Source organism: Leucopleurus acutus (assembly GCF_964270905.1).
Source record: "Leucopleurus acutus genome assembly, chromosome: 14".
NCBI classification, from domain to species: domain Eukaryota; kingdom Metazoa; phylum Chordata; class Mammalia; order Artiodactyla; family Delphinidae; genus Leucopleurus; species Leucopleurus acutus.
Window position 1 is genome coordinate 51,533,714 of NC_139156.1, and position 27,382 is coordinate 51,561,095.

The window sequence follows — 27,382 nt, forward strand, 5'->3', positions numbered from 1 at the left end:
GACTCTGTCAGGCCCCCACTGTTTCCCCTCCCTACTCCCTCATTCTCCTTTTAAAACTCCCAGTCACCTCTGTAAGAATGGAAGTTGGGTTCAGTTCAAACTGGATTCTCTTCCGTAATGCAACAGTATATTACTGATCAAAAGTCTGTCCTTACCACTTTAACTAGACTCTGGCTTTATCTTTGACGGGTTCAGTTGCAAAGAAGCCCTCCATCACTGCATTTGTTTTTACAGTGATGGGACAGTACTCATTAGAAATCATTAGCAAAAGCATTCACCCTCTTTCTGAAAAGAACTATCCCTACACACAACCATGATTACAAGTTTAACAAAACTTTGCTGGGAAGCAATTCTGATTTATGAATTCCGCATTAAACATCTAAGTACATCTGTCATGCATAGCATAATGGCGACTTTTGGGGTAATGATTTCCTAAAATCACAAATGATGTTTAAATTCCCAGTGATTCAAGCATTTGGAGGGGTGTCAATGTGTCCTGGGTGATTGCGTATTATACTCAAATACTAGGTTTATATCATGGCCATTGTGCTCTCGTTTTGTGTCTCAGAATCTGGAAGTGCAATCTGGTGGGGGACAAAGAATTGCTACCCTAATAGGAATCTTCCAGTATGCCTTATATGGCATTTGTGAAATGGAGCAGGACCCTGTGGGGCCCTGCCGGATACTAATCCTTTCTGTGTCCTCATTTCTGGTTTGTAGGAAATAGGCTTCATTCAGCCTCCTTGACCCTCCTTTAGTTCCAAAGAGCAGATTCAAACGGTGACTAATCAGGGAAGGGAATGAATGCAGAAACAAAGAGGAACAGTCAAGAAACAATAGCGCTGCATGGGGCAGGGGCCTGGTTCCTTCTCATGAAATATTCATAACGATATCTTTGAGTTCTTCTGCAGGAACTAAGGTCCCTACTTAGGTAGAGGATGGCAACTTCAGGCTGAACACCAGATTCCTGGACTACCACCCTGTTACCTCACCACAAACCAATCAGAAGAAAGTCTGCACACAGTGGAAGATTATGAAGACACTGATTCCCTGCCCCACCCCCCGGGCCAATGATTCGATTGTCTCTTAAAAACTTTCACGGAGCAAAATCTTGGGAGTTACACTTGTCTCTGGAGTATTGGTCCTGCAAGCAGCAGGACCTGTTCGGGAACACTTGCTTGTCTTTAATTTAGTGTTTTGCAATATATCTCAGAAATGTTTAAAACCACTTTAGAAAGAATGTAGGATTCAAAGAGCTTGCATTTATTTAACTTCAAGTTCTGGTATCTGTTTAAGGCCTGGTGTTAGGAAGTCCCAACTCTGGGACCACAACTCTTCCCTCCCATGTTTCTGACCTTTGATTTCTCTCACACCCCTTAACTCAGAGTTGCCTCAACATAGCATGTATTCTTAGGATTCCATGGGTTTATTCTTTCTCTTTGTTCTAGTCTTGTGTTCTCTGCTCTTTGACTCTCTGATGAACCTTAAATCTTCTTCAAAATCCTGTTCAAGCCTGGATTTGTGGCTGCCTCCACTTCTGCCCCCACCACCTCCCTTTGGTCTCTTCTCCAATCTCTGCTGCACTATCAACCATCTCATCCTACAAGCCTCCTCTGGGTGTCTGTATTTTTTACTCTATCAGTTTCCTACAGTAGGGAACATTGTACCCCTAGTGCCCAGCTCCACTGCTGATAAGTAAGGATTCAGTAAGAGATTATGGAACAAACAACTGAAGCTCTTTTTGCTTCCAGAGATTAATTATATTACAGATTGTAATCAAGAGCTGAGATTTAATTTTTCTTTCTTTTATCCAGTACTTGTGTGCGCACACGAAAATGCAACATGATTTAAGGAAAAATCTACAGAGTACTGAAAAAAAAATGCAAGTCTGATCACAGGCTCCCCAGCCCCTCTGGACTGGAAGCACTGAGATGGACTGTGGGAAGAGATGTATAGACGTGTAACTTACATTTTGCAGCTGGACATGATTCTTCACCAAGTTCTCTGACTTTGCCATTGTGCTGGATGCTTTGAGACTGTAGTTTTTACCGTTATGTGGCTCTTTGAGTTGCTCTTGAATTTGTTTAGCTTGTTTCCTGCAGGTTTAAATAAATCCATGTATAAATAGTTACATACATTTATTCTATTCATATTTTTTGAGGTCCATTCATTCCCAACATCTATATTTGTCATTTGCTAAAGCTAGATAAACTCACTTAACAAAGAGAATCCTCCCTTCATCTTCAACCCCACCAAGAAATACTGGCATTATCTGTTATCATCCAGGATTCACACCCAGTGGCACTCCAAAGGCAGACAGAAATGTAATTCCTTGTCCTGTCCCTATTGGATGCAAGAGGTCCCTATCCCTGAGTGCTAAACTGAAAAGAATTAGGAATGCTCTGAAGAAGTGACAAGTGGAAAACTTTGAAGCTTGGACCTAGCAACCACATATAACATACTTGCAAAGTTACGTTTATATCTGTCCAATTCATATAAGTGTGGCCTGACTGCATAGCTTTCACATATACCATAACGGGTCTATTTTCTTTTTTACAGTTTAGAAACAGTTCATTTATTTGTACCATCAGCCCTGAATGTAGATTTTTATTAGAACTTTTGTAAATAATAAAAATTGTTAACTCTTAAAGAGCACCTACTGTGTGCCAAGCATCATTTTAAGTGTTTTACGTGTCTCAACTTACTTATTCTTCACGATAATTCGTGTGTGATGAGGCATTAATCCTATACTCATTTAACAGATGAGAAAACCGAGGCACAGAGAAGTTAAATAATTTGCCCAAAGTCACACAGCTAGTAAGTGCTAGAGCTGGATTTGAACCCAGTGAGTCTGGCTGTGTACTTTGCACTTTGAGCCACCGCTCACGACTGTCAAACCACTTGCTATAGTTATGCAGCTTCTTGATGGGAAGGCTGAGATCATTCTCAGGTTTGGGACTCCAAGTAAAATATTTCTGCAGCTGTGGAGTGACTGTTGTTCTGACCATTCAGTGGCTATATCAGAAGGATGTGACAAATTACTGGCTTATTAGCTGCTCTCTCCCGAGAGCTCTACAGCAATCATCTATCAGCAGAAGACTCAGAACCTATAAAATGAACAAACAAACAGGGAAACAAACTTTGCAGAATCATCCCCGCTAGACTTTTTGGCCTCTTCTCCAAGGTCCGTGCCTAGGAGAGAGCCTTTGGTGGAGACTGTGCACCATCTCTTGCAGTGAGCCTTTCCAGGTAGAGACAGCACTCTATACACCACGGGCTCGAGTATCACAGTGACTGAGATTTGAATTCTGGCTCTGCCACCCAACAGCTTTGCTTTGATTCCCCAAATCAAAATGATTGATTTCCAAAACTTCTCTGAGCCCCAGTTTCCTCATCTGTCAATGGAGTTTGGAAAAGCTCTCTTCCATAAATATTGTGGAAACTGAATGTGAGAACACATGCTTAGTTGTATGGGCAGATGCTGCAGAGGAATTAGAACACTGGCTCCAAGATAAAAGAAGAGATCTTGTTAATTGCCTCTCTCACAAGCAAGTCACGGTATTTGCTACAGGATTTGGAGGCCTGGAGCACCATTACATCCTTTGAATTTACAGTGCTGGTGTGATGTAGCTCTGTTTAAATATTTATTTTATCTTTTCAATCATTGGGGGGGGCTTTTACCTCTGTTGCTTTAATGCACTCGTAATTATCTATCTACTTCCTAACAGCTAATCTGTAGCCTACTGTTAGAAACAAATCTATCATATCAGCATTTTAAGAAGCACATGTTAGCCACAAAATCCTATCAGGGATTCACTGATGAAGCAAACTGGAGATGAGGAAGTTCTACTGAGTGAATCATCATGAAGTAGTAAAAGGGGGCTTGGCACAGAGTCAGGACCCAATTAATTTCCTAAGAATTAAATAGTAAAAATACTAACGATCTTTTCAGTAATTCCATAATTCGGCGTCTGGGAAATGTAAAATTCTAAAGGAATTTTCCTCATAAAAATTTCTGACTGCATTTCCTAAATCCTTTTTATAATTTGCTTTCCTTTACCCTCTTCTTGCTCCCGTACTGACTCACTAATATTCCAGAATCAATGGGCTTTCTTTTCTGAACCTGCCTCCTTCCCCACCATCCCTCTGATCTCCCAAGCACACACATTTCTGCTCTTTCCTTCTCCCCTCAGCAAATGGGAACAAAGGAAGTGAGAAGCGTCTGCCTGCAATACCATTAGCTCTCTCACGAGAGCAGTTGCTCTGGGGAAGACAAGATACGGGCATTTCACACTGGAACCTACTAGCCTAACAATGTCGGTGTGATTCTATAGTTCAGTGAGTTTCAAGTTGCTCTGGCTCAATCCATCAGAAAGAAATGAGGTGTAAAGTGGTGGAATATCAGGCATCACCAGTCCATCGGGAGACATTTTTTGTAATGTTACAGGTTGCCTTCCTGGGGAAGCAGACACTGAGATGGAGATAGCGTGCAGGATTTTTATTAGGGAGGGCTCTTTGGATCAACGTGTGTGGAAATGAAGGGAAGGAAGCAGGACTGGGCAGAGGGAGAAGTCGGAATGTGATACAGTCTCAGTGAAGACCTCCGCAGATCCCACGGGGAGCTCGGAAACTGGCATGGCCTTGCACCCCAAGTTGGGGCAAAGGTCTAGGCCTTCAAAGCTTCACATTGACCTGTCCCTGGATGCTGGCTATCTCGGGTCAGGTAACTCTTATAGCTGTGTACTAGCAGCTGGGGGACTTAGACCTCCACAGCTGAAGAGAATCATAGCATCCTATCAGAACATCCACTGCCTGTCCTTAAGAGCCTTACTTGGTGATCTAAAATCTCTTACTTCAGAGGGTGATAACCTATAGTCAGGGCAAGTTATGAGCACATCTGCTTTCTACTGGTAGCACCGGTTCTCCTTTTTCCTCCTGTGCTTCCCCGGTTGTGATAATTATTTGTCCCTGGAACAAATCATTCTGCTCCTGGAACATCTCTTCTCCTATTCTGATTCCATTTTTAGAGTTGAATCAAGTCTTGCATTTCCAAAGTCTACTAAGGACTCCCAGCCTTACACTTCTTAGCCCATATGAGTTAAAAGTAAAAAGAAAACCTAGAAGAATTTATAGTTGCTATGTGAGCCGTATCAGTCAGATATGAAAGGCTCAATTAATAGTTCGATTAACTACTTATAGGAATATACGGGCTTACTGGGAGTGAGGAGAAAAGAATTTCTTTCAGTGTGCCCTTCAATCCCCTTGTTGGGGTTCAATTAACTCAGTCAGAAAATCCCCTAAATTCAAGAAGGTGCTGCTCACTTCTACCTCTTCATGTTACCTACGTTCAAACTTTCATCAGCTAACAATGTGCTGTAATATTCCATCGGGTGAGGTCATGCCATACCACGGGTGACAAGAGAATGGAGAAAGGACCAGAGTGGCAGCCTTCAAAGGATTATGGGAAGGAAAACATACATAAGCAAGAGAATACAAGCCTTTGGGTAAGTCCTGACTCTCTCTGGGCAGTGTACATTCTAGTACGTTGGATCTATCTGTACTATTTTCACGGTAATTCTGCAAATCTAAACCTATTCTGAAATAGTGTATTAAAAACTAATAGTCACTAATTCTGGATTCATACCCGAGTTTCCATTATTTTTTAAAATCATTAATCGCTGTTCTTTTTATAGATCAACATATACGACACGAAGACAGGTATCACAGACTGTATTTGGAAATTGGTCCATTTTTAGAAGAGCAAATGGGTAGAAGAATACAGGTCCAATGAAAAGCAATTACATGTTGGCTTGGATTTCCGACAAGCTGTAGGAACAGACTCTGTGCCAACTTCTCAAGGCCTGCATACGTTCCAAGAAACCAAGGAATTTAATATTTTTATCTGCATTTCTTCTTTTAAGTGTAGATTATGTCATTTACATAAATAAAATACCTCTACCAAAGTTATGTGGAGTAAATATATACGTATACACACATACATACTTATATACATATTTACGTATATTTTTAATTCTACCTTATTAGCCCCAAAAAAGCAGTGCTTTTGGCAGAAGGTCTGGTTTCTTGGCAAGGTAAGTGTAGGGCAGAGTCTAGACGTGCATACTAACTGGTGAAGCAAAGTAGACTTTACAGTATTCATACTTCATATTTGGCTAAAACCTTGATGGGTAGCAGGTAAAAACACTATAAAAGGAAATTGTTTGGGTTTTTTTTTTTCCATGAAAGGCTAGATGCTAGTTGATAAAGTTTATGTCTATAGCAGTGACCTCTCTTTTCAGAAGACTTAACCCCTTAGTGACAGGCGAATGTTGAGCCTTTAATTCCGGCAGGCGATCGAAAGTGCAAAGAACACAGAGTGTTCATGATTATAGAGAGGAATGATCGCTACGTGCATCAGAGATAAAACACACACACATACATGCATGCACACACTGTACACATTCACCACACGCTACAAAAGATTGAGAGTTACTTATGGAAGTCTGATGGACACAATTTGCACAAAATCCCTCTGCCTGGAGCTCAGACTGAGTTCTGAGCTCAGCACTTTAAAGAAAGACAAAGTACTTCCTCTGAGAAGTAACCTTTTAACACTGAGAGAAATGGTCTTACTTGCTTTTGAAGTAGAATGCTGCACAGAACATGCCCACGATGACAATTCCAAAGATGATACATGAAATTGACAGCACCTGCCTCTGATAAACTTCTTCACTCTCTGTGAATTTGAAAAAGAGAATTAAAGCGGATGTTAGCACGGCACAGCAGAGACAATCTCCGTCCTCGTACTTCTGAACTGGTAGGAGCCTTTCAAAGCAAAGTATTTTTGTTCCTGTCATGAATAGGAAAACACGAGGACGTTATTATGATTCAGTTTCTTTGCAATGGTCTATAGGACAGCCGCTTTTATTTATTTTTTTGTATGTGCATGGCTAAATCAGAACTCATACACAGATATCACAATTATGAATCTTATTATCAAAAGACATTTCATGACTTGAGAACATACTGGGAACATACATTTTAAAAATTATGGTGGGGCCCCAAATAATCTGCTACCAGAACTTTCCTGTGCCGGTGATGACTTCCAATTTATGTGATACTGATGCCACTGCATTTTCTGATTTGGTCCCTGGCCGTCCGTCTCCCATTCATCCACCCATTACTATGATTGACATCATTAATGAAAGAGAACTTCAATATACATGTGAATATTTACTCATTCCTCAATACCAGTGATCTGGCACAGTAACCTCAACCTCTACTACCAAAGTCATATCTTAGAGCATCTTATATTGCAAAAAGTGACAAGAATTCAAACACAAGCATTTCACTTTTCAGACATTGACATTTACACTTCTAGCTCGTCTTCTGAAATATATCTACGGAAACCGTTCTTCCATCTCATCAAGACCTTTTTATCCATAGATCTCAGAACTTTCTTTCTGTTAATTATCCTCCTCTTGTCTTCATCTCTCTCTTTATACAGCACAGAGACTACAGTCTTTCCCTTTCTTTTCTTCCTTCCTTCCTTCCTTTCTATCTCTCTTTCCCTTCCTTCCTTCCTCCCTCCCTCCCTTCCTTTCTTTCTTTCTCCCTCTCTCCCCCTCCCTTTTTCCTTCCCTTCCCTTCTTTTCATTCTTCCTCCCTCCGTCCCTCCTTCCCTCTCTCTCTCCTTTCCTTCTTTCCTGAGATCATGCACTATATCCTCTCTTCAGATACGACAGTACATTTTAAAGTTTTTTCCTGCAGCAGTGTATTGGGAAACAATGTATTAGAAGAACTATCCTCTCTTCTCTCCCCTCTTAGGCTTTATTTACATTTTCAATGTCTTTATTCAGACTGGAGTATCAAAAACAGAAAGTAAACCTAAGAGAAATACCACATTATCCACATTTCTGATTAAATGAAGAGGGGCAATCGTGTGGCCCTGGCAAGCCTTGGTTGACATTTTAAATTTTGAAAGGTTCAAATTAAAGAGATAAAAACACCTGTCACTGAGACCTTGTTTGGGCATCTTGCCATCTTAAAGAATGTCATCCTTTCCATCCACATTTGTAAGCTCATTAAATCTTCCAAATGAATTTGGAAACAAGTAAGTAGATGTACCAATTTATAAAGAATTCCATTTCATTTAATTGCTGTGAGTTGATGACTCTATGGAATAAGCATGATTTACATATAATAATCTACTCCACCCTGCTTCTGCCAATAAAAAGAACTACGAAAATGGTGGATAACAATATCTATTAAAACAAAAGAAATAAGACTCTATCCACTAAACAATGATCTCCGCATCACATCTACTGGGTGTTTTTTTTGTTTGTTTTTTGCGGTACGCGGGCCTCTCACTGTTGTGGCCTCTCCCGTTGCGGAGCACAGGCTCCGGACGCGCAGGCTCAGCGGCCATGGCTCACGGGCCCAGCCGCTCCGCGGCATGTGGGATCTTCCCGGACCGGGGCACGAACCTGCGTCCCCTGCATCGGCAGGCGGACTCTCAGCCACTGTGCCACCAGGGAAGCCCTTTGTTAGTTTTTAAAGCTAGTCAAATATAGCCTGGGGAAATGTATAAAATCATTTCTGAGTTCAAAATCAAGAGTGAAATTAAAACTCCAAATACTGCGAGTGGATTTATAGACCCAGGTGGAGTTACCATGATGGTGCTCTCAATGCCTTTGATTCAGAGTGCTACACAAGAACCAGCACAATGAGGAGCAGGAAGCAAGGGGTTGGGGGTCTGGCAATTTTGGATCTGACTTTAATTTTAGCCACCTTTAATGTGAGTAACCAAAGGTATACTACTTTACCTTTATAAATTTCAATTTTCTGCCTAAATAAAGGCAATGATATGAAATGCTGACTGTAATAAATGTTATAACAAGGAGGTATATAATCCTACAAAATAATATAATATGAAAAATTGACCTATTCACAGAGACCAGAGATTTTAAGTATAAAATAGGATCCAACTAGGCAAGAAGAATGGGGATGGGCAAAGTGGTCCAGGAAGAGAAGACAGCTTGTGCAAAGGCCCTGTGGTAGGAGATAAAATGGCATGTTCAGGAATCTGGAAGTTATTTACCCTACCCCAGGGCCTTTGCACAAGTTATTTTCTATACTCTCCCAGCTTAGTGGAGCAACACGGAAACAACAGGAACATGGTATACAGTGAACATGTCTTTACAATGGCAGGAAGGTACTGAAAATTTGAAAGAAGAGGAGTGTGATGTGATAATATTTACATTTATCTTTCCTGCCATTTACAGAAAAGATTAGAAGGGATAAAGTAAATGCTGAGTCCTGTTAGAAGGCCATTATATCAGCGTAGACATGATGGATGTTTTTATGATAATAGTAACAACCATGGTGGGCAGTAAACAGAAGTGAAAAGCAGTTAGGTTTTTTAAAATAAATTTATTTATTTTTGGCTGCGTTGGGTCTTCATTGCTGCACGCAGGCTTTCTTTAGTTGCTGTGAGTGGGGACTACTCTTTGTTGTGGTGTGCAGGTTTCTCATTGTGGTGGCTTCTCTTGTTACGGAGCACGGGGCTCTAGGTGCACAGGCTAACTGTGGCTCGCGGGCTCTAGAGTGCAGGCTCAGTAGTCGTAGCACACGGGTTTAGTTGCTCCGCGTCATGTGGGATCTTCCCAGACCAGGGCTCGAACCTGTGTCCCCCGCATTGGCAGGCAGATTCTTAACCACTGAGCCACTAGGGAAGCCCAGCAGTTAGGCTGAAAATACTTAAGGGACTAGACGATGATGCTCTTAACTAAGCTGGAGCTTATTGGAGGGGGATCAGAATTGAAAGGAAAGGTATCAAATTCAGCTTTGGAGTTGGTGAGTTTTAAAAGCCTATAAGATAGCCAAGTGGCAGTGTAAAGTAGACATTTACATGTATAGATTTGGGTTAAGAGGAGGAAACAGGATTCCGGATAAAAATATTTGGGGTTATGCATATACTGAAACCAAGTGTGTTGATAAGACAGCCCCAGGAGAAAATATAGAGTAATAAGAGAATCTTAGGCATTCTATTCTAAGATAGACCTTTGAGAGACTCCAAAATTTCATGGAAGGGTAGACAAGGATCCTGCAGAGGGGATTAAAAAAAAAAAAGGAGCAGCCAATCAGGCAAGAAAAAATAAATAAATAAAAGGAAAATAAAACAAACAACAATAATAAAACCTGATAGTGCCATGGAAGAAAAGATACAGGGTTTTTTGTTTTTTTTTTTCTCCTAGAAAAATAGGCTACTGAATGCTTCTAAGAGGCCAAATAAAACAAAGTCCTTTAATTTAGTGACGTAGAGGTTGCTGGCGAACCTGCATGAGCAAGTTAACGGAACCATGAAGGCAGCCCCCGCGGCTCCCTGGGTCCTCTGTCATGTATATCCCACGTACTGCAAGGCAAACGCACTTTCTCCAAACCTACCCTGTCTTCTACCACTTAGCCCGGATTTAGGATCTAGAATTCCAGCCTAACTCCTGAAAGCAGAGAATGCCTTACTTGTAATGAGGCAACCATGAACTTCACTGTACAGAAGTTGTGAGGATTAAGTGAGTTAGAATATACAGAGGACTGCAGTGCCTAACTTGGAGTAATCATTAAGTATTAGTCTGAACCAATATAAAATTGCCATGGGGGCAATAAATGGCTGGACATTGGCCGTTTAATTTGGTTCTATCTAATATATGGTAACTTGTTATTATTCTATGGAACATCAATATTTTCGCATTCCATTTTTTAAAAACCCAGAGGGCAAAACCAATCTTTGGCTCGACAGGAATTGGAAAAGTGTGTTTGCATTGTCTCCCAACTCTGTTCCTTTTTCTCTTCTGTGGTGCACAGGACTCGCTCCTCTCTTTTTATATGATCATATTTCATATTATAAAGGTGGAAAAAGAGAAGGTAATAACATTATGGTGAATTTTCGGAAACTGACATTGGACCAGTGGAAAAAATCCTTTTGGCAGGCAGCCTGGCCCAAGACTCTGAAAAACACAAGTGCTGCCCTTTGCTAACCCCACTCTCCCCCTGAACCCACCTCACTCAGGGAGCAGTGTGGTTGGCCAATGTTACCCCTCGGTTTAAACACCAGCTACAACTGTTCTTATCTTCTTTCAACCGTTGTCTTTATCAATAATGGGGAAAATACTACACACTTCACATATTTGTTTACAGATTCAATAGGAGAGCACAAATAAAGTGTCCATCTAGTGGCATGTAATGGATACACAAAATGCAGTTTCCTTCCTTTTCCCTTTTTCTCCTGAAGCCAGTGTTGAAGCAAAAAAAAAAAAAAACAAAACAAAACAACTGGCCTTTAAAATACTCTACTTCCCTAATGCAAAACTCACCTTACCCACAGGCAGTCCGTGACTTGCTGCCTCAGGGCCTCTCTGCCTGTGCTCTATACTGAAGGAATTTATTTTACTGTTGTTTTATTTACTGATCATTCCTTGCACTTTGCCTCTTGTTCACTGAATTTTTCTCCTAGTAGTTCTGAATTTCCTGTCCAGATGTTTTAGCAGATGAAATTCAAGCGATCCTCCTTGAGGAGGGGCTCTGTCTTTTACATTCTCATGATCCCCAGAGACCCAGAATCCTTGGAAAACCTGTGGGTACAGCACTGTTTGCTAAACCAGACAGCTTACAGTTTAGGTCCTAGTAGGTAAAGCTGCCTGAGGAAAATGCTTTTGGAAGCTGTAACTCTCCTTAGACTGCTAAAAGTCTCTCTGTGAATACTTGTTAAACTCTACTACATTTAAAAAAAAAATTATGCCCACAGAAAATCACAGCTGCAGCTTTTATATACCATTTCCCTCTGGTTAGCTCTATGTTAAGGATAGAAGTGTGGGTGACCACATCCCTGTATATGTGAAGGAATGGGAAATGTTCTAAAAGGAAGCTCCACATCCCCTCCAAGAATGGAGCCCTGGGATCCCACTGCCTCTTGGGAATCTTTCCTTTTTACCATCAGTCTTAATTAAGTCTGTAAGAGATAAAACTCAAGCATGATTTCCTGAAATGTGTTGGCATCCAAGTAATGTGAAGCTTAAACACGGAGACACACACACACACACACACACATACCTGTAAGCCTGTAAGCCATATACAGGAGCAAAACTTTTCTGCCTAGACCACCTCATCATCAACATATGCAAATAAGACCCTTTGTGATGCCACCAGTAGGTGTCAGTGCAAGCATGATTACTCTGATAGTTCATTATGAAAGTCAACCTAGCAATATCACCAGGGCTCCTTCTTAGCCAAGTATTCATTATCGGAAGCCCTGCAGATAAAAGTCTACACAGAGAAGCAAAAGTCATTATAAGACAAGTTCACTAATGATCCCACCATTTATGAAATTAGTCTTCATCCTAGGTTTCCTCCCTGCCTAATTCTAGCATTTATTTCTATTCATCAAGTCAACCTTATAATCTGGGTAGATCAGACTCTCCCTGATTGTAAACCTATGAATTTTTGTCATAATTTTAACTGGATTAAGTTTAAGTGGATTCATTTCAGTTTTAATTATTCTTAGAACAAGAGAGCCTCCTCCCAATTTTGTTCTTAAAAACCAACAAATGTTGGAGATAGATTAAAATATTAGGAGCTTACAAGGAACTGCAAATGAACTGTGATCAGGAAAGAGAATGAAAGGAAAGAGAATATTTAGAATGTTAGAAACTGGGATTTGCACTTTTCTTGAAGTTGAGTCTTTTCTTGAACTTGAAGACAAAAATGAACGAGCGCTAAATGGCCTGATGACTGCACTATTAAAGAAAAAAAGTACTTCATTAAGGTGAAGGAGATCCTGAAGGCAAATGAAATGGGTCCTCACCTTCAGATCAATGAGATTAAACACACACGGGCTGGGAGGGGTAGTGAGAGAGTATGTGATGAGAATATCAGGAAGACTGAACAAGCGACGGCCTAGCCTCACGGCAAGGATCTCCGAGAATGCTGCATGACAGAGGGGATAGGGGTCCAGCCCAACCAACTGAGTGCAGAGGAGCTGAGATGACCAGGAGGTACTGAAATGTCCCATATCTTTAGCGTGGTGTTATTTCTATCTGAAAGCCCCTTCCTCTTCCCTACTTGCAGAACTCCCACCATTGTGGGTTGATTTGTGTCCCCCGCTGCACAAAGATTTTGAAGTTCTAACCCCAAAAACCGTAAATATGAACTTCTTTGGATATAGCGTTTTGCAGATGATCAAGTTGAGGTCATTAGGATGGATCCTAATCCAATATTACTGTGTCCTCATCAAAAACAGAAATTTGGACACAGAGAAACACATACAGGGAGGACGCCATGTGAAGATGGAAGCAGACTTTGGGGTGATGCATCCACATGTCAAGGAAGGCTAAAGATTTCCAGGAAACCACCAGAAGCCAGGAGAGAGGCAGGAACAGATTCTCCCTCACAGCCCTCAGAAGGAACGAACCCTGCCAACACCCTGATCTTATACTTCTAGCTTCCAGAACTATGACACAATACATTTCTGTTGTTTAACTACCAATTTGTGGTACTTTGTTATGGGCAGTCCTAACAAACTAATACAGCCAATGATCCATAAATACTATCAGAATAAATACTATACAATGTAAGTACTATCCAATCTGAAAACTCTTCTCAAGGGCCCGTTTGCATTCCTTTTGCATCTTTCCATAACTGCATTGTCTTGTGTCAAAGGTACACATATCTGTTTTCCCACAGCCCAGTCTGAGAGCCCTCGAAGGCAAGAGCATCTTCATGACTGGACCCTTGCACCTGGCTCGTGCTTGCTCTGTACAAGGGAGGGTATTCAGTAGGCTTTCGTTCAACTCAACAGCTTCTGGGTTGGATGTCTAATGACATTCCACTGGTTGGGCCCTCTGCCTGGTGAGGTAACAAAAAGAGGCAACATTTTCTTGGAAAGGGGTCCTTTTACTCTGGGGATTCATTCTGTTGCCCTTCACCATCCACTGTGGAAGGGCATCATTTAATATACGGTGAAAAAGTAAAATAATTACTTCCTAATAAAATGCTAACTTTCAAAATTATATTTTATCTTATTTCCATACAAAGTGCTTTGAGATGCACATTATACATAAAATTTGATATTTAAGGGGAAATAACAGTTTAAATTCATAAACACATTTATTCTCAACCTGCAATTTCCTTTTCTTCCCGCACAGTCCCCACCAAATATAAACCTTCCCATAATAATCCCTTATCTCTCTCCCTCCTTTCCCAAACAGTATAGCTCTGGGCGACTATAGATAAGTGAATGCTATAAAACACATTAGGAAAAAAAATGAAAAGCCCTGGGTCTTCCCATTGGTATGCTTAACATGCACTGGCTTTCCAAGTGTTATTTCTCCCACAAATAAATTATAAGTAAAAAGCAAATTCAATCAAAATAAATCTATTGGTGAGTTTACAATGTTATCATAAAACCAGTCTTTGACTTCTGGCTTCAGGGTTAAAGGGTGTGAAAACTCTATCTTTTCTGAACCTGTAATAATTGTCCCCCAATCCATACTCTTAATCCCAGTTTTTATCACTTAGGATTCACTGTTCATTGGCAAAGTTACATTCTAAGAGCAAGACATGTGACTTGGAATGATAACATGCTATTTTCTTGACAATGGGGAGAATCTGACCTAGTGGTTTATAGGTCTTTTACTGTTTGACTTGTTTTGATAGAGTGAGAAATCGAATCCACTAAATGCATTTAAATCTTGCTTCACAGACCACTCAGTCCCAAAGTAACACCCAACCCTTCCCAGTCTGGTTTAATGGATCTCCACCTCCCTCAGCCAGGTGAGATGTAAGTTAAAGGAATCTTAACTCCTATTGCCTTAAATATTAGAGGTGACCTGGCATGTCTATAAGCATCATCTGCAAAGTCAGCTATTTGCACAGCTACTTAGGGTGATAGCCCTGTAGCTATTTGCACTTCTCAGGCCCATGTTGTTAAGTATCCCATCAGGGGCTGTCCTGAGTCAGGCTGGGTACCAGACAGCAAAGCAGAGGCCTCTGCACTCTAGGCAGTGGTTCTCTATCCTGGCTATAGCTCTGAAATAACTGCAAAGTTTTTCAAACACACCTGCAACTGGGCCCCACCCCAGAGCCGGAGATCTGAATTTCCAGCACTGTAACTCTAGATTTGTATTTGTTCAAATCTATTTAAGGCAGCCAAGACACAGTAAAAGAATCAAAACACAAACAAACAAACAAAAACAAAAAAGGAAAAATTAACTCTAGTTATAAATTTTATTTACCCAGCATATTGAAAACAGTATCACTTCAACATGGAATCTCTGTTAAAAATATTAGTAAAATGTCCCTCAACAGATGAATGGATAAAGAGGATGTGGTACATATATACAATGGAATACTACTTGGCTATAAAAAAGAATGAAATAATGCCATTTGCAGCAAGATGGATGGACCTAGAGATTATCATACTAAGTGAAGTAAGTCAGAGAAAGACAAATACCTTCTATCACTTATATGTGGAATCTGAAATATGACAAAAATGAACTTATTTATGAAAACAAAAACAGACTCACACACATAGAAAACAAACTTATGGTTACCAAAGGGGTAGCAGGGGTTGCGGGGGGAGAGAAATTAAGAGTTTGGGATTAACATATACACACCACTATATATAAAATAGGTAAACAGCAAGGATCTACTGTATAGAACAGGGAACTCTACTCAATATCTTGTAATAAGCTATAATGGAAAAGAATCTGAAACAGAATATATATTTATATAAAATGGAATCACTTTGCTGTATACTTGAAACTAACACAACATTGTAAATTAACTATACATCAATAATAAAATAAAATAAAATAAAAAGTTCACAAGCGCTGATGTCAGAAAGACCCGCGTCAAGTGATCCTTCTGTCATTACAAAACGTGACTTTTTAGTTTCATCTCTTTTACCTAAACAAAGGGCAGTAGGGGGTAATTATGGATATATCATAATCTTATGCTGTAGCTATCCATGTCCTTCCTTCCCAGTTAAGTTAAAAGAAACAAATTGTCATCCAGCAGTGATACCAACAGAAGCTTGGTGACAAGTTTATTTCAGCATGGAGTAAGCTACAGGATCCAAGAAGACGACAGGGTTAGTTCCAAAAGATAAGTACAGTAATGGTTCGACAGAGGCAGAAGCAACATACTTGCAAAGGATACTTGCAAAGAATCTCTGGAAGATATATCCAGAAGCGAGATAAACCACACATGACCCATAAGGAAAGTGATTCAAGCATCCGGCTATAGCTGAATCAAATAGATTTTAAGGTATCTGGAAAATTCTCAAGTCTCTGTGGTGTTTCTATATATAATCTTCAAGAAAAATACGTAGAGAATTCAAGATGACTCTGTCCTAGCCATATCATAGCAATCGTTCTTGTCTTGTAACAGCAGTTGTATCCAGAGAGCTGCAGAGTCTGCTGTCTTGCCCACGTGCCCATTCGTGCTTAGAGAAAAATAAATATCTTTTGGCGTTATGGACTGTAATAACCATGTCCTTTATTTTCTATTTCTGTTGCTTTGACGTCTGGGCCTTTCTGACCCTGAAGGGATGGCCCCTCCCAGGACTAGCCGATTCCTAGAGGTAGTAAGCCACTAGCTTACGAGTGTACTTTTCAAATACAAACCAACCAATTCAGAGAGCACACTCCCAACCACCACCTTATCAGGCTCTCACACTTTGGGCTACTGTCCATCTGTCCCAATCACTCCAGGCTCAGGTACTAGACAACTAAGGACAGTCCCCATGCCCCAGAGTCTGCTGAAATTATTCAAACTAGTGAATTTGAAGCCTACTTACCCTGCCTCACCCACTGCTTCCTGTGGAGGCCACAAAAAAGCCTTTTGCCCACAGTTCCTCCTTTTCCTGGGCCTCCTGACACAGCTGGGTATTCCTTCATGGGTCCCTGAGAGCAGGCTGTGGTCCCCCTGCTTGGGAATGTGAATAATAAACTATCTTCTCAATGGCAGTTCTTTCGTGCTCTGTTGGCCTTATTATTTCTCAAATTTTCTATTAATACACTATGTTTTGGAACATAGGCTATTCAAACGAATGTTTTAAAAGGATTGTGTGACATGCTAAGGAATTGTAAATACTTCAAAAAAGGCTGAACGTTTGCTTTTCTAAAGCAAAAAATAGCTGCTTAGATCAATCTAACGGAGTAGCCACTACCCACTGGAATAACTCATAAGGGCTTCATCTCTGAACAGGATTAAAATTTATTAGCGGAAGTTACTGTCTGTGTCTATTGGAGTCTCTCCTGCATCCCATAGCAGACACTGCTCTAGAATTATACTTTGGCTATAAAGATAAATAAGGTAGAATTCTACAAATCCTGTATCTAGCTGGTGAGATGGGCATATAAAAATAAATATGAAACATTGCGGTAAACGTTTATGAACTCTGAGCAGAGTGATGTTTTCAAGTTGAGTAGTACATACCCAAGGCAATCTACAGATTCAATGCAATCCCTGTAAAAATTCCAATGGCATTTTTTTTACAGAAATAGAAAAACAATCCTCAAATCCATATGGAACCACAAAAGACCTTGCATAGCCAAAGCAGTCCTTAGAAAGGAGAATGGAGCAGGAGGCATCACACTTTCTGATTTCAAACTGTACCACAAAGCTATAGTAATCAAAACATTATGGTATTGGCATAAAAATAGACACATGGACTGATGGAACAGAATATCCTGCCTGTGTATGAGACTGAGTAAGTGACAATGAAGACTCCGGAGAAGACATTAGGAACAGTTGCCTGAGTGATTGTGCAAGGGAGGGACACCACACTTCTATCTACTTCTGACAATTACTTGAAACAATGTAAGAAACCTAGTGTGTCCACGACATGGTAGATGCTTCCTCCCAAAGAGCAAGATACAAAAATGGGCATAGCTTTATTCACACTGTCTATACAGCGTGTGAGTCCCAAGCACTGGGTAGAAGTGCTTTGACTGCTCCCTGGATAACAGTGTCATGAAGGTTCTCACCCTGCTCAGCTTTCAAGAAACAATCATTTAATGTCCGTTGTCCTTCCTTCTGCATCACCCTTTTCACCAAGTATCACAATATTTCTGGCTCAGTGACCTTCTTTGCCCTGAGAACTGTGAGAGCTGCACTTTTCCCATTTAGAGGATATGATTTGCTCAGCTGCAGAGCAGGGGTCTCAGGTAGTGTCAGACCCTCTACCTTGAGCTTGCTGGACAGAAGCAGCCAGTGTTTTCTGCATCATCTGATCCTACTGAGTTTGACTCTGTTCACAGACAGAGGGCTGCATTGCCAGAGGGTGGCAATGCAGCCCTCACTCACACACACACACACACACACACACACACACACACACACACACACTCCTCCCTCTAGTTCGGGGCAGTGGCAAATCCAGCTACCAGGTCTGCATATTCTAAAAGATACGAATGTCCAAATCAGAGTCCATTCAGTTGAAGAGCCCAATAACTTTGAGCAGAACATCACAGCAGCAGGACAATTGTTGACATGTCCTGCTTAAATTTATAAAACAAACAAACAGGTGACATCTTCATCCAATTAAATAGAGTTTACCCAGTTTTCATTGTTGTTGTTGCTAGAGACATTTACGAGTTAAACTTGTACACAGGATAGGAAACAACTCAAGTAACTGTCATGGCACAAAGAAGTATCTGAAATAGTTTTCAGGAGGCTATTACAGCTATACTTACGGCCCTATTTATATTCTCTTAAACATATTTCATTGCTTACCTCATTAAGTGGAATTGAATAACATATGCACTCCCTTCCAGAAAAGGCGGTCCCTCTGCAGCAGGGATAGTAAGGGAAGCACATGAAGGTGGGGGTAGAAATGGGGCAAGACTGCCCCCAGGACTGTTCTCATTGACGGCAAGGGGACTATGAAATAGGGTGTGCAGAGGTGACGTCAGAATTACAAAGCAAGCAGGAAAACAAGGTACTGGCCACAGAATGAAAACGATGGGGGCGGGGGGGGGGCAGGTGAAGGAATGAAGAGGACGAAATGGAACCTGGAATGCTACCGCAGGGGATTGGGGAACCCCTGTGGTCCTGCCCTTGGACAGAGTGGGAGCTAAGACTGTAAACTGAGTGAGACAAATGTCCAGCTATGATCCTGTAGGCAGGATAAAAACGGAGAACCTTTAACTTCATTTTAGAGATGAGGAAACTGAGGCTCCAAGAGGTTAATATAATAACTTAAGAGTAACAGACCTGGGTCCCAAACTCATGCCCCATATCAAACAGTCCTGCATCCTTTGCTTTTTCCTGCATCTCCCCTTTCTCCATGCTTGAGGAAGCCAAAAGGGAAACCGTGCATTCTTCCTCCTATACCCAAAGGCTGACTGAACGGGACTCCCCTGCAAACTAAAACTAAGCAAAAATAGAAACATAAACCAAAAAAGCATTTTATTAAAAAAACAAACAAACCCGAAACATGTAGTCTAGGCTCACAAGGAGCTCAAAATCAAACAGAAGAGGCAATGTACATTGAAAAATGCGATAAAAGAAGTTTCAGGACTTCCCTGGTGGCACAGTGGTTAAGAATCTGCCTGCTAATGCAGGGGACATGGGTTCAAGCCCTGGTCCAGGAAGATCCCACATGCCGTGGAGCAACTAAGTCTGTGCGCCACAACTACTAAGCCTGCACTCTAGAGCCCGTGAGCCACAATTACTGAGCCTGTGTGCCACAACTACTGAAGCCCATGCAGCTATAGCTTGTGCTCCACGACAAGAGAAGCCACGACAACGAGAAGCCTGTGTACTGCAAGGAAGAGTAGCCCCTGCTCGCCGCAACTAGAGAAAGCCAGCGTGCAGCAACAAAGACCCAACACAGCCAAAAATAAATAAATAAAATTTAAAAAAAAGTTTCAAAAGAGAAATGGAAGCCGGGATGGAAAGTGAGGAGACAGGAACTGCTACTTGTTAATATTGAATGACCCTGTGGCAGGCACTCTGAGCAACACGTAATTAGCTTCTTTCTGCCCATGTTCGAAGGTCTGGAGATCTCAAGGGACCTTCCCAAAGTTATACAGTTAGAAGGTGAAAGGTAGAATCAAGGAACCGACCCAATTGTGTCTGGCTCCAAAGTTCAAGCATGTCTTCCTTCATTATCTGCTTCATTAACATTTATTTAAAGTCTTGAAGTCACTAAATGGTAAGCATCTCAAAAATAAGTTTATGAAATAAAGGATGGATGAATATGTACATGAAAATCACTAAGTTTCCTATCCCTGCTGATGGAACAGGTGTGGGATATAATGGAAAATAGATCAGGCATGACGTTAAAATTTTTAGACTGAATTCAAATTGGGTGGGATTGTCATTTCAGGAGAAGAGAGGACAAAGCAGGTGGTAGAGGGCATGTGAGTTTGCCATTCTCCCCCTCACCTCCAGGTAACTGTACATTTTGTTCTTCTGCCTGGGATGTCCTCCTTGCCTCTCTCATCTCCTCCACCAAGGTAGAAGCATATCATTTGGCTTGAAGATTTCCACGGGGAGCAAGTTTTCCCTTATCTCGTGCTCCCACAACTCCCATGGTGAGGTTTCCATTTTATGTGTTTCTGGAGAACCCAATGGGGTAATCTCCATTATGTCAGTTATCACATTGCGTTACAGTCCCTTGGTGAGTTATTTATCTTCACTTTAATCTGCAAGTTCCTGGGAGCTTTACTGACTGTTTTGTTCTCGTTTTTTTTTTGTGTTGTGTTTTTGTGTTTTGCTCTGTGTTGTTCCAGAAAATACGGAAAAACAACACAATGCGAATGCGCTCAGCTTGGGCTCTGAACTGGCGCATGCAAATAGACCGCAAGGATGTCTGAGAAACCAGGACCCTGTGTGCTCGAACCTGTAGACAACAAACACAATCGAGTTCCTTGGAGGGATCCAGATAAGGTAGATCATCCACCCTATCACTGGGTTTGTTCCGATCCAAACACATACTCATGTGTGTTTAGACTGAGATTACCCTGGACTTCTCAGTACTCCTGAGTTTTACCTGTAGAGGGATGACTCTGTTTATAATTTTCTGTTCACTAAACATTCCTTCTTAAACTTTACTGACATTGCTAATCATGGTAGGTGTGTCATGACATAACTTACTCCTATGTAACAAATATTATCTGAAACATTGTAAGGAAATTGCTACAAAAGGGGAAATTGTGAAAGGAAAATAACAGGCATGCAGGCTCTAACAACAGTGCTGGAGGAATATAAGGACACTCTCTTCTTTCCACTTTCCCTCAGTATCCCCTGCCACTCACACAAGCTATTACCTTCAGAAAAAAGTTCACACAGTGATATCCCTGGATGAAATCAGCAACTGTGAAAAATCTAGAACTACAGGGAAGCTCATGCCCCCAAAGAAGAGATGTGCAGAAATTCTGGATGCCCGGTTGCCTCTAGACGGGCTGAGACAGCTCAGGCAGGAGGTCCACGTGAGCTAAAACATGCCACAATATTGTTGTCTTATACACAGCAAAGGTTCATTCTGTTGGAGTCAAATACCACATTGATCACTTATGACAGATCAAAAGCATATAATAACCAAGGAAGAAAGACAAACTTGTAAAGAACAATTGTTGGAAGAATAAGTAGCTCACAGTTGGAATAAAATTCATCCCGTAAACAAGCCCACACCATACATCTCTACCATCCGGGAAGAGAAATCTCATAGTTGGGGATTGTTTTTTTTTGTTTTGTTTTGTTTTTTGATTAATTTATTTTATTTTTGGCTGTGTTGGGTCTTCGTTGCTGTGCACGGGCTTTCTCTAGGTGTGACGAGCGGGAGCTGCTCTTCATTGTGGTGCGTGGGCTTCTCGTTGCAGTGGCTTCTCTTGTTGCGGAGCACGGGCTCTAGGCGCACGGGCTTCAGTAGTTGTGGCACGTGGGCTCAGTAGTTGTGGCTCACGGGCTCTAGAGCAAAGGCTCAGTAGTTGTGGCGCACAGGCTTAGTTGCTCTGCGGCATGGGGGATCTTCCCGGACCAGGGCTCGAACCCTGTCCCCTGCATTGGCAGGCAGATTGCTAACCACTGCACCACGAGGGAAGTCCCCTGGGTTTTTTTTTTTAATTTGCTTTTTGAAAGATAAAATGGCGGTAGCATCCCCCAGGACTTAGAAATGACAGCCAGGTTTTGGATAGAGTGGCTCAAAAACAACTTCATTTTAGGAGAGAACAACAGAGTTAAGACAGATGTGAAGAGTAGACATATATTTCCTGCTACTCTCCCACCCCCACATTATCATTGGAGCATCTTATAGGGTCGGCAGGAGAGAGTATTATCATTTTGACTTTCAACAAAATACCTGTGGCTAAGCAGACATGCATGCTATGTGTGACAGAAGTACCATTCTCATAATTTCTAGGAGAAAACATTCCATTTAACAATACTAGAAATTTCCCCCAAATGCATTTGTTGATGATTCTGAGGCATCCGTTCTCTTGTAGGGCAATTCATGTTTTGTCTCCACTTAAGAGACCCTGAGTGGCCTCACAACAGAGGACCTCCCATGCAATACTGTGGAAATAAGTCATCTCAGGATGAGTGAGCTCTGCAATACAGCAACAAGGAAATACAGAAAAGCAAAATGAGTGCAGGGTGTGAGAGGATGTGAGCACAGCATAAGTGTACTTGTGCTGGCAAAGATCAGGGATCAGCAAAGGACTGCTGCCCTTGTACTGCAAGGCAGAGTTGAGTAGCTGCAGCAAAGTACGCAAAGCCCGAATATTAACTATTCGGCCCTTTACAGGAACATTTTCCTAATCCCTGGAGTAGATACAAAGAAATTCAATGAAAAAAAAGTACTCTGTCACAAGAGGTACAATAAAAATTTAAATAATGTCTCAAATTAATATTTTTAAATATTTTAAAATATTTAATTTTAATATTTAATTTTTAATATTTTAAAAATATTTAAAATATTTAAAAATTCTAGGGCTTCCCTGGTGGCGCAGTGGTTGAGAGTCCGCCTGCCGATGCAGGGGACACGGGTTCGCGCCCCGGTCCGGGAAGATCCCACATGCCACGGAGTGGCTGGGCCCGTGAGCCATGGCCACTGAGCCTGCGCGTCCGGAGCCTGTGCTCCACCACGGGAGAGACCACGACAGTGAGAGGCCTGCATACAGCAAAAAAAAAAAAAGAAAAGAAAAAAGGAAAAAAAAATTCTAAAACAGCCCCTTAAATTGTCAAAGAATAACTTTAGTTCTTTTACTGTGCTGGGTAAACATGGAGTCTATCAGCCAATGGAAGCCACCTCCCTCAGCACTGGCTAACAAAGGCCAACGTGCCTTCTATGACTAGAGCGTGGAGATTCAGCTTTTAAGGCAAGAGCCTTGAGGTTCAGTGGGGGGCCCTGAGCAGATGCAGATAGCGGGGTCCTGCCATTGGTTTAGGCACAAAAGTTCAGCTGATGCTGATGAGCTGGGCCAACAAGAGTCTTTTCCAGAAAACTAAACTGGAGACCAGAAGGAGAGGTCAGTTAGGAAAGGGAGCAAAATAGGAAAGACAAAAAAAAAATAAGGACCAAAGAGAGACAAAGGGCAGTTGAGTCATGTTAAATGGATGTCCAATCCAAAGGGGGACCCACCTAGAATTCTCCACAAGTCTGAGAGGAGAAATATTTTCTGATGAGTACAGCCACACTTTAACATTATTCCAGACTCTGAGAAAGGCCAGGCCTCCAGGTCAAAATCCCTGTTAATTTTAATTTTTTTCCTTATTTTTCCCTATTGCATTTATTAATATCTCCAGGGTTTTTGTTTTGTTTGTCTATTGGTTTGTTTGTTTTAATTAAAAGAGCTTAAGGAGCAGAGATTGAAATGGGAACAACTTCCTGTAAGGAAATAATTACTGGGCGTAACAAACTGTATCCCAGATAAGATGGCTCACCCTAAAAACTATAAAGGAAAGCAGAGAACAATTTCAGGGGTGTGACACTTTGTGGGCACACAAGCAATTATCACTTTTAACAAGCTTTTATTTCTTTGGTCACCAGAATGTTCCCTAAGGTAGTTGGAGCCTGCAGACCTCAGTTATAACACTGGCTGGTGCAAGTTAATCATAATGTGGTAGTTCAGAGCCAATAGCATGCTTGGTATATAAGTGGATGCATGACTTAGCTAGAAAGTTTTTTAAACTTCCTGAATGATCTGCCTGACTGCTTGAATCTCCTGAAAACCTTCAGCTGCCTGCCCCTGCTTGTCCTGCCACCCTCAATATTTTTGCTAGGCTGGACTGGCCCCCAAAGAGGGCACATGGCTGTCCTCTCTCTGGGAAAGCCTATGGCAATAGGACATATCCCCAGTTCAAGTTGCTGGTTCTGCACTGTCGAATGGTAGATAGATGCATTCTTACTCCTCTGACCAAGCAAGGAATGATTTCATTTTCCTAATCATATATAGGTTGCAAATAAGAGCACCCACTTTTCCCAAACCTTGGGTGTGCCTGAACTCTACAAGAGTGACAAGAAATAACTTTTGGCTAGGGGATCTTCTCGTTTCTCCATGACTGGGACTTAGGGGGGCAGGAGGTGGCATGAAAATGTGCTTGAGTGTTGTTCCTGTTCTGTGTAGCTGTGGCCTCTGTGGAAAGATGCCACTGACAACAACAGTAGCAATGGCAAGTAAAACAGGAACATTTATTGATCGCTTACAATACAAAGCTCTTTGCAGGTGCAAAGTTCTTTAGCCCTCTCTGCAGTTCTGGGGCCATTATTAACCTTATTTGCACTTGGAGAAATTGAGGCATGAAAAAACTAAACTAAATGTTCAAGTTCAAATAAAAAATAAGTTGTCTCAGACAATCTGGCTCTAGAACCCATGCTTTTAACCACTACATGTTACTGCCTAGCTGGAGAAAAAAGACATCTTCTTCCTCCACCTTTGTAACTAGAAAATCGGTCCTTAATCAAACTAAAATAATGTTGGAGAGGCGGTAGGGTGGGGTGAAAGAGACCATACTCTGGACTCAGAGAGTCTTGAGTTAATATCAGTTCTACCTTGGATTAAGCAAGGATAATTTGAAGGACATCCTTTGTCCTCCCCTAGCTTCAAGGCCCTCATCTGTAAAACAGGGATGTCAATACCTTCAGTGCAGGGTTTTTGTGAAGATAATAAAATAATGGATACTAAGTCCCCAAAATATAGTGTCTTATACATAATGAGTAATCACTCCCAAAAGTAGGTCTTTCTTCTTCCTTTCTAAAGCATTAGGTCTCTTTAACACTATGGAGGAGTGTTTATGGAAGACCTTTACTATTATATAACAGAATAAATAATCTCATGAATTGCCTGAGCTATTCAACAGCCAAGAATTCTCTTTTGAAAAGTTGAGGTGAACTAACTGCTGAACAATCATCGCAAGTAAACACTGAAACTCACCAAAAAAGATACCCCACATCCAAAGACAAAGGAGAAGCCACAATGAGATGATAGGAGGGGCGCAATCACAGTAAAATCAAATCCCATAACCGTTGGGTGGGTGACTCACAAACTAGAGAACACTTATACCACAGAAGTCCACCCACTGGAGTGAAGGTACTGAGCCCCACGTCAGGCTTCTCAACCTGTGGGTCTGGCAATGGGAGGAGGAATTCCCAGAGAATCAGACTTGGAAGGTGAGCAGGATTTGATGGTATGACTTTGACAGGACTAGGGGAAACAGAGACTCCACTCTTGGAGAGCACACACAAAGTAGTATGTGCATCAGGACCCAGGGGAAGGAGCAGTGACCCCATAGGAGACTGAACCAGACCTACATGCTAGTGTTGAGGGTCTCCTCCAGAGGCTGGGGTTGGCTGTGACTCACCATGAGGACAAAGCCACCAGCAGCAGAACTTCTGGGAAGTTATCCTTGGCATGAGCCCTCCCAGAGTCCGCCATTAGGCCCACCAAAGAGCCCAGGTAGGCTACAGGGTTGGGTCGTCTCAGGCCAGACAACAAACAGGGAGGGAACCCAGCCCCATGCATCAGCAGACAAGCAGATTAAAGTTTTACTGAGCTCTGCCCACCAGAGCAACAGCCAGCTATACCCACCAGCAATCCCTCAAATCAGGAAACTTGCACACGCCTCTTAGATAGCCTCATCCACCAGAGGGCAGACAGCAGAAGCAAGAACTACAATCCTGCAGCCTGTGGAACAAAAACCACATTCACAGAAAGATGGACAAGATGAAAAGGCAGAGGGCCATGTACCAAATGAAGGAACAAGACAAAATCCCAGAAAAACAACTAAATGAAGTGGAGACAGTAAACCTTCCAGAAAAAGAATTCAGAATAATGATAGTGAAAATGATCCAGGACCTTGGAAATAGAATGGAGGCAAAGGTCGAGAAGATGCAAGAAATGTTTAACAAGGACATAGAAGAATTAAAGAAAAAACAAACAGAGATGAACAATACAATAACTGAAATGAAAAACCGGAAGGAATCAATAGCAGAATAACTGAGGCAGAAGAATGGATAAGTGACCTGGAAGACAGATGGTGAAATTCACTGCTGCAGAAGCGAATAAAGAAAAAAGAATGAAAAGAAATGAAGACAGCCTAAGTGACCTCTGGGACAACATTAAATGCAATAAAATTCACATTATGGGGGTCCCAGAAGGAGAAGAGAGAGAAAAAGGACCTGAGCAAATATTTGAAGAGATTATAGTCAAAAACTTCCCTAACACGGAAAAGGAAATAGCCACTGAAGTCCAGGAAGCGCAGAGAGTCCCATACAGGATAAACCCAAGGAGAAACATGCTGAGACACATAGTAATCAAATTGGCAAAAATTAAAGACAAAGAAAAATTATTGAAAGCAGCAAGGGAAAAATGACAAATAGCATACAAGGGAACTCCCATGAGGTTAACAGCTGATTTCTCAGCAGAAACTCTAGAAGCCAGAAGGGAGTGGCATGACATATTTAAAGTGATGAAAGGGAAGAACTTACAACCAAGATTACTCTACCTAGCAAGGATTTCATTCAGATTTGATGGAGAAATCAAAAGCTTTACAGACAAGCAAAAGCTAACAGAATTCAGCACCACCAAACCAGCTCTACAACAAATGCTAAAGGAACTTCTCTAAGTAGGAAACACAGGAGAAGGAAAGGACCTACAAAAACAAACCCAAAGGAATTAAGAAAATGGTAATAGAAACATACATATCAATAATTACCTTAAACGTGAATGGATTAAATGCTCCAACCAAAAGACACAGGCTCACTGAAAGGATAAAAAAACAAGACCCATATATATGCTGCCTACAAGAGACCCACTGCAGACCTAGGGACACATACAGATTGAAAGTGAGGGGATGGAGAAAGATATTCCACGCAAATGGG

The 27,382-nt window shown here is 41.5% G+C and overlaps 1 protein-coding gene across 7 annotated transcripts in view; it reads right to left on the minus strand.

The window, feature by feature from the left end:
• The window catches only part of NRG3 (neuregulin 3), a gene marked incomplete at both ends in the record, with an annotated part of 1,058,987 nt that overhangs the window by 36,531 nt on the left and 995,074 nt on the right, over positions 1-27,382 (minus strand). For all 7 annotated transcript variants that reach the window (XM_082854628.1, XM_082854632.1, XM_082854631.1 and 4 more), the window contains 2 exons: positions 1,970-2,096; positions 6,634-6,736. In XM_082854628.1, the coding sequence (XP_082710754.1) occupies positions 1,970-2,096; positions 6,634-6,736 (230 nt within the window). The remainder of the gene's footprint in view (positions 1-1,969; positions 2,097-6,633; positions 6,737-27,382) is intronic.